The 8,783-nt window shown below is 44.9% G+C and overlaps 1 protein-coding gene across 1 annotated transcript; it reads left to right on the forward strand.

Moving 5' to 3' along the window:
• Positions 1-767: 767 nt before the first annotated feature.
• LOC110304480 lies at positions 768-7,714 on the forward strand. Its single transcript, XM_021175910.1, has 3 exons — positions 768-849; positions 6,832-7,137; positions 7,437-7,714. Exons 1-3 carry the CDS (start codon positions 768-770, stop codon positions 7,712-7,714), a joined length of 666 nt encoding a protein of 221 aa, XP_021031569.1.
• The last annotated feature ends 1,069 nt before the right edge of the window (positions 7,715-8,783 follow it).

Raw genomic sequence — 8,783 nt, forward strand, 5'->3', positions numbered from 1 at the left:
AGCAAGATTTAAGGTTGCATGGGTACAGTACATCTTATGCTGATGCTTCAGTGTTCTCAGCTTCAGTAGGGTTCTCCCACACATCCACATCCCAAGGCACAGGAGCCCATTCTTTAGCTCACATGTTAACCACTGGCACCCTCCCAGGTTGACACATGAATTTTCACTGTAACTCAGCCAACCTTATAATGAGGGCGCTGGCTTGATTTTTTTCCATAACTCAGGCTCTGTGGCTGCTAGAGAAAAGATTCTCTTCCAGGGAACAGTTAGAAACCTTTCAACTATTTCCACGCATCTCCAGCCATTCAGTTTTATCACAGAATTAATTGTGGTTCTTTACTCTATACTGAGATTCTGCAAGTTGGTGAATTTTATCACAGAACTCATTCCTTTCCTTTGGCAGTTTATCCAGAGATGCTCAGAACAACCAAGCATTCTCCTCCTCCTTACTTTACACAAATTGTTCAAGTCTTATACACAGGCTCACAAAAATCCCATCTTCTGACAGCTCGGACCATAGTCAATGCATTTGTAGTTTGTAAAACAGTTCATACTATGGAGCTTCTGTGGGGCCTGAGCTTCAGTGCCTGGGGGAGCTTCTGTAATTGTAGGCCTTAGGTCACTTCTCCAGCTGTGCCCTTCGTAGGACAAACAGATTCTCTTCTAGACGCTTGCTTGCCTCACTCCATTGCAGCTGCTGTTCTTTGTGGTCATGCCATGGTTTACCGGCATCTCCAAAACTGCTGGGGTCCCTTGCTGCAACTGGGATGCACTTTCACCTACAGCCTCTCATAGCCTCTCTTGCTGGTGCCAAGCTTCAAATGGTTTGCATGATGCAGGCACCGCAACGTGAGAGGTCCTGAGAACTTGCCCATCTCATGGAGGAGTAAATGGCCTTTGATAAGAAATGCCTGGATGCCCAGACACTTCTCCAGAAGCTGCTCCAGCCTCCTTCCCCAGGTCTACACTGTGGAGAAACTGCTGTGGGAGGCTATGTGGTTTGCTCCCACAGAGAAATCCACTGAACACTTTACAGACACCTAAGTGGAGCCTCAAACAACATCATCCATTTTGTGGATCTTGACTAATCGCTTAGAAGAAATCCTTGTAAATTGCATGTGACCAAATCTTAAGGCATTGGACAGTCTGTACATGCAGACTGTCCTGGCTAACTGTTGTCATTCTTTGGTGTGTTACGGTCCTGTTCATTGGGAAAGGGGAGTGAGAGAAAGACTGGGATGTTGTCCTTTTAGTTTTAGTCATTTACATGTTCGCTTCAGTGGTACTGCATCCTCAATAGAGGCTCCAGGGGTCCCCAGGTTACTGCTCACTGACTTTCCACCTAAATACATCATCAGGTTTGCTCAGCTCAGCAGTGCACTCTAAAGGAAACCTGAAGGCTTGGAGCAGAATTAAATACCAAGCCCTATTATCAGGGTTTAAAAGGCTGGGGAATTAACAAAATGTGGCTCAAGCAGGTTTTAATATTATATGTGATGGGTAAACCAGATGCTCCTGGTTCCGTATGTGTCTTTGAGTTGTCAAGCACGCTCCTCGCTGTAGGAACTTGACAGTGGAAACACAATCAATGAAGTGAAAGCATAAAATGTATTAATACCTAGAAATGCATGATAAAATAAACATCGTGGGTACTCTGGGATACTTTTATCTATGTCAATGGGTAAAATAGAGTTGAAAGCAGAATAGACTTTCTGTATGATAATCTCTCGCCCCTTTCTCTGTGCTCTTCACGGGGAAACAAGCTTGGATATGAATCAGGATCTTCCTGCTCCAAAGTGCTGGGATTGCAGCTCTGCGCTCCATGAACTTTTTCATTCCTTCTAAAGAAACACGATTGTGACATTGATGTTAATACTGACACAGAAGGATATCCTGGATAACTCTGTGTTAACTACTATAATTGTATATAAAATTATAATAATGTGAAACATTTAAAAATTCGTAGAAACAAAAAGGTAGTCTTCTCAGAAATGTGCGGTGCGTTTCATTGAACAGTGAGAATTTCTTAATGTTAATATTTATCCTAAACTTTTTCTTGATGTAAAAACCATCTTCCAGGTTTTTCAGTGGTAGGGCTGAACACAGGAACTATTGAAAGGAATAAAGATTGCTATGCTCACATTTGATTTGGTTTTGTGAAGGACAGCTTCCTGGTGAGCTGTGGTGGTATACACCTTTAATCCCAGTACAACAAAGACAGAGAAAGGTAGGTCTGTGTGTTCAAGTCCTGCCTGGTCTGCATAGCAAGACCAACTCAAGCTACACACTGAGAGTCTTTTCAAAATGAATCCCCATGAAAAGCAGGAAAGACCAAGTGCTAGGAGGACTTGTTATTCTTCCAGAGGACCTTGGTTAGATTTCCAGTACATGTATGATGGCTCACAACCCTCTGTAACTCTGGTAACAGAAGATCCCACACCCTCATCTGACCTCTGAGTGCAGGACACATCACACATAGCTTTATACAGTCTTCATGAGAGAATTAGACATTGCTAGGAAGCCCCAGATTCTAGAAAAGGTGAAGGTTGCCTGTGACACTAGCTACCCAGGAAGCCAGACCTGATATGGGGCTCAGATTCCCTTTACACTGAGCCTTTCCGAGCCTCTGGGCCTGTAGAGGTAACACTGGGTGGACATCCTAGACCACTGGGTTCAGGTATGTCATCAGCACAGCTGTCTACATCTGGGACCCAATATCAGCCCCTCAGACTTGTGAATGAGAAATAGGATAGAGGAGTTTTCTAGGTTAGATATGACTCTGAGTCCTGGCACCAGTGATCTTCCCTGATCTTGGGTTCTCTGTCCTTCCTTCAGTTTTTAGGTATTTCTCAGTTTCCAACTTAACCTACTGCTGTCAACTGAAGCACATAAATGAACAAACAAATCCTTACAACTGTTTTCATGTGTTAGGACCTTACCTTAGTCCCTTACCTGTGAATAGGTTAAAGGAATCAACATGTTGCATCAATAGGAAAAGAAGGAATTCCTGATTTCTGATCTACAGACACTTATTCTGTATCTTACAACAGTGTTCTGGCTGGGTGGGTGCCTCAGTTGAGAAGGTTACACACAGGATATGCCAGATCTATGTTCTCGGTACCCCTTGATTGAAAAGTTAGATGTCCAATGAGTGATTGCCCACATGGCGGAGAGCTTGTGTCAATAAAGAAAGAAGAAATTAAAGAAGAAAAGTACAAAGGAAAAAGGAGTACTTAAAAGGAGACAAAAGAATGAAACAAGAGGGGGTAGATGGGCCTTGTGTCAGCCTAAAGCCTCAGGTTCAGAAGACGGAGGCAGGGAGGAGTTCAAGGTCAGTTTATGCTACTAAGGAAGTTGCTGCGGGTGAGCCTAGGATACTTGTAACCATGTCCCAAATAATAAATTAACAATAATAATAATAATAGTGGAAGAAGAAAAAGAAGGAGGAGGAGGCAGGGGCTGGAGAGATGGCTCAGTGGTTAAGAGCACTGACTGCTCTTCCAGAGGTCCTGAGTTCAATTCCCAGAAACCACATGGTGGCTCACAACCATCTGTAATGAGATCTGATGCCCTCTTCTGGTGTGTCTGAAGGCAGCTACAGTGTACTCATATAAATAGAAGAAGAGGAGGAGGAAGAGGAAAAGAAGGACTGCTGGATGTAATCACAGCGACGAGTAGATGAAGTGGGGAGGGACAAAACTGTTGGTCATTCTTGGCTGGAAAATAGGTTGCAGGATAGATAGCCTGGGATTCACAAGAGTCTTTCTCAACAAACTCAAGCCAAGAAAACCCAAGAACAAGAGGAATGAGGGTTTCCCTACCCTTGGACTGAAGGAAGTGGTTCCCTGTTCAGAGTAGTCATCCATGCTGGACCCCACTTTCCTTTGAATTCATGTGAATCTGGTAGCAACACCTTCCACCACACCTGCTAGAAGAAGCAGCTGAGTGTTTCTGTAGAGCAGGGAAGGGTTCCGGGGAAACAGTCATTCAAGCTGGCAACAGTACTGAGATGAAATGAAAGATGGCCAGCCTAGGTGGCCAGGCCCAGAGTGGGCAAATCCAGGGTGACCTTCATGATAGCAGTCCCCACTGCTCTGCCACTCCTGCCTTTTCCCCCCACCTTGGCTTCCTGCTATTCCCTGATCTCCTCCACTGCTTTCTTTTTCTCTTTGTGCCTTTTGGTGATGATATTGCCAAAGCCTCCTTCCTCAATTACTATAGATTAGCTACAATTTTAGAGATGTTTTTATTTACAAAATAAAGGGTTAAAACATCTATATGTTTCATGTTTATGACTTTAGGTCATGTGAACATATTTAGTAAACATGTCAAATATTAAATTACCTGGGCACAGTGGCTCATGCCTTTAATTGCAGCACTAGATTAGGCAAAGCAGAGGCAGACAGAAAGGTACAGGGACTCTACGTGGTGAGTTCAGGGATGGTCATGACTATGGGAAGAGACCCTGTCTCAGAAAATAAATTTAAACTATAGATAACTATTTTTGATTGTCAACTTCACTACATTTTCTATTAACTAACATCAAAAATGAGGGCACAACTTACATGATTTTTTTCCCTAATTTTAAATCAGTAGACCCACCCGAGACTGGAAGACCCAGATTTTTCATCTGGAGCTGTAGGCATGGAGGGAACACACCTTTAATCTGAGCCACGCCTTCTGCTAGAATCCTGTATCAGGACATGGAAGAAGGGAGCATTTGCTCCTTGGCTACAAATCGTTGCTTGGCTAGCAAGTCCATTCCTTCATCTGCAATAGAGCCTGCTGCTTCAGAAATCTAGTGTTTCCTGGGACAAGAGGAGAAGTCAACTAAGACACACCTGGAGTTTGGGACCTTGCTGTCACAGCCAGATCAGGACCACAGCCTGTAAGTCATTCTAATACATTCCTTTTAAAAATATATTTATACTTAAGTATACATAAATACATTATCTATACATATATATATATGGAGAAATTTATTGTACAATTTCTATTGCTCTACAGAAAAGTGACTAATACTAAGTAATTGAGCTTGTTTGTACATAGTTTGATGTTTGAATTTGAGCCTAGAACTTGTTATGTAGCCTAAGATTCTCTAAAATCAGAGCCATCCTCCTAGCTCAGCCTCCTGAGATGGGATTAAAGGCTCCTGGTTAACCTTTGCTGGTCCACCCTACACATCCAGGTAGGCTGGGGCTGACTCAATCACATCCCAGAGCTTTATAAACAACTGGATCTCCACCTGGCTGTCAGACTTGCAGAAGTCCAGGGAAGTGAACACAGCTCTACCTCCACACTCCAGACTCTCTTTCACTCACCAGGACACAGCGAACCCCAGTTCCAAGACTCTGTGGAGCACACCCAAGCTCTGGGAGGAAAATGCAGGTGATTTGGAAGGCTGTGGGGTGGGGGTGGATCCATTTTTGTGTCTTGTGGAAGATAACTGGAATATTTGCCTTCAATTGCTCTCCTAAAATATAGCTAAATGCATGCCTTTGGCATGCATCTCCTCTCCATATAAATATGAAATCATTTGGTACTCAAAGCAAGCCTCGGGGAAGGCATTGTGGACTGTGTTCACAGCGAAGACAACTTGACAAAACATGGTAAACTACCTTGAATTTGAAGCCATGTTTGCAATTTGCAGACATACAGATGTTGTTCCTCTCCTTGTACTTGGCCTTTCTGGTTTTTCCTTTGTTTAAGGCAGCATCTTGGTGATCCAAGGCTAGGCCACACCCCGCTGTACAGCCAAAATGACCCTGAACTTCTGAACCACCTCCACCTCTTAGAAAAGAGATGGGATTAGAGAAGCATGCCATGCACCCTTATTACATTTTTCTTGACTTGGAATTACTTGTTCATATACTTCATCTGATATCTTTAATATGTTTGAACCAAAGCTGAAGTCTGTGAGGATGGTGATACGGATTTCTAGCACGAGGATAATAAAAAGGAGTTTGAGGAGAAAGGGAAATGGAGGGAGTGGCCCAAGTCTTTAAAGGAGAGGGGCTTTGGGAGCTCCTCCAGTATCCATGGAGGTTCCCCCTGGTTACACTTCACCACCATGGTTTTCCCTTAGGTGAGACTGAGCCAGCATCTGTAGGTGAGGAAGGAGGAGTCTGCTGCTTTCCTAAGGCTGGAGAGGCTGGTTCCAGAATCTGCTCACAGCTAAGAGACAGAGAGATTCTCATTGCATGAAAATGGTTTTAATATTTTCTTTTTTCATTTCTGAACAGAAAGAAGCAAACCAAGGTCAAAGTTTGGGAAGCATTGAAGAATTGAATGTGGGAAGGAGTGAGGAGGAGGCAGAACAAAAGCCCTCAGGTATTCAGAGGCAACTCTGAGAAAAACAACATCTTCTATCACAGTTGTCTTTCCTGAGATGTACAGACTTATACAAGACTCCAGATGTGGACAGCTGTGCCAGTAGTACACTTGGACTCAGTGGTCCCAGGTTTCTGTCCTTTCAAGAGACCCTGAATCTTGGAGACCATTATTGCCTCCCTGGGAGGGAGGAGCCATGAGTCTAGCTGGGGGCAATGTCCTAGGTAGCACGAGTCCTGTGACAGCCCTCTCTATTCTGTAATATATTTTCTACAACCGAATATACCTACACTTAACTTGTAAGTGAGTGTGCTCCACGCTGTTAAGAGCAGGACAGACAGTAATCCTGAGTTTGCAAGCAACTGCTCCTAATTAATCCCTTGGTAACTGAACAGGGGCCACTTNTGCCTTGTCAGTGTGCAGAAAGCCTCCCTAAGATGAGTTCAGATGTACATATGCACAGTGTCAAAGGCACTCATCACAGCCCTTCGTCCCTTGCAGGTCATTCCCGTAGCTCATGGACCGACTCTGAGATCAGGATCTTCCTGCAGGAGTGGGAAGTAGTTGAACAGGAAGTGGGCCACACAGGCAAGAAGACGCAGAAGAAGACCAAGTTTCTTTGTCAGCGCCTCTATCATCGGGGCCTGAAGAAGAGCTGGAAAAGCTGTTTCCACCTACTGTGGAACCTGCAGGATCTGCACAGGACTCTCTGTAATGAGAGACCAGGGATTGAACCCTTGTTTTCTCCTTATGCAGAGGCCCTGTACAAGATCCTGGGCTCCAGCCCCCAGGGAAGTCATGTCCCAGGTTAGTCTATTCTGTGTTCCGTTTTCAGGTTCTCTAGAGAGCAGCATCAGCTGACCTGTCCTTCATGAGCACAGAGCAGAACACACAGTGTGGGAATCCCCATTCCCACGGGCCTCCATTGCACACAGCAAAATAAATGTGTGTCCTCTCTGATTGTCTGTGTTCCTCTGTCACCCCAAGCGAATGGAATTTGGACATGCTCAGGGTAGACCATGCCACACAGGACAGGCCATTGCTAGACTTGATTCAGAGAAAGTGAGGGTGACATTCTCATGAACTCTGTTTCTTCTCCCTCTCAGGTTCTCTCTATGATGGGGCTGGTGACCCCATGACCCCCGTGTACCCTCAGCCTCCCAGTTACAAGCCTTCGGATTATGGCATCACTGTTCCTTCTGAGCAGCTTCAAGGGAATCCGCCGCCAGTGATGTCGCAGGAGGATTCCCCATTTCCCACGTGGGAGCCCTGGAATCCCAGCTATCCATTGTCAGTTCCACACCTACTTCCTGGCTTTGTCCCAGGAAACCCCAACCTCCAGCAGCCATGGTCAACCTGTGATTTACACCAAGATCCCCAATGAAGAGGAGTGGAGATTCCCTATGTATTCCCTGTAAACCTCAGGATCATGCAGTATTGTGGACATAGGCATCTTCCTCTACCTCATAAGAGAAGAAAATGTGGAAACAATTGAAGGTCCATGAAGAACTCCCCCGTGCCTCATCCTTGTTGCTTCAGTGGGGTCCATAAGGAAAGAGCGGCAGTGGATTGTTACTTGAGGTTCATTCCCTGGTCCTCTGCGGCTTACCCTCTCCTCTCTATCTCCGCCTGACTCCCGGTATGGAGTCTCCTCTCCCACAAGAGGAACCTGTGCCTCCATAGACACCTGCTCATGCCTTCTTCATTCTCTAACCCCCTTGTTACAGAATCCTTGTCCAATGTTTCACAGTCTCAAAGTCTCCACCATGCAAGCAGAATGCCTGGAGCTACAGATGGACCTGAGCAGCCAAGCAGTCGCTTAGCAAGTACACAGACTTTGGTTCATCTACAGCAATGAAAAAAATAATTGAGGATCTAGTCTTACATCGGACGTATCTGTAAGATAATGAAGAAACAAAAACAGCGGTGGCTTGAGATTGTGCTCAGTATTGTCGCAGACTTCGCCATGTGGTTCACAGCTAGTGGCAGTATTTGTTGAGATCAGGGTGCTTTGGGCTTCTTGCAGGAAGTTACTAGTTATGTTACTAGTTGCTAGTTACTAGTACTTTGAGGGTTCAAGGCCCCCACTGATCCTCTGGGGTGTTTGTTTGTTTGTTTGTTTGTTTGTTTGTTTGTTTGTTTTAACATGGCACTCATTGCCTTAGCTCTCCACCTGTTGGTTCACTCACCCTTCCATGGCTTCTTGTTCCCTCCGTCTTATGATCTGCTGGCCTAGACCGTTTCATCCCAGAGAGGGGAGTGCACCTACATCAGCTTCCTTATTTTCTTCTGCAATGAAATCAGGAAGCCAGGGAGGTTAGAGTGTCCACCGGATATAAGTGATGAGCAAGAGATGTTTGCATGTCTTAACCCATCATCCTAGTTCCTGTGGTAAAGGGAACATCTCAGGATATGAAGGCAAATTAAAGCACTTTTTATGGCTGGAAATAATC

The sequence above is a fragment of the Mus caroli genome, chromosome 11 (genome assembly GCF_900094665.2).
Source record: "Mus caroli chromosome 11, CAROLI_EIJ_v1.1, whole genome shotgun sequence".
NCBI lineage: Eukaryota > Metazoa > Chordata > Mammalia > Rodentia > Muridae > Mus > Mus caroli.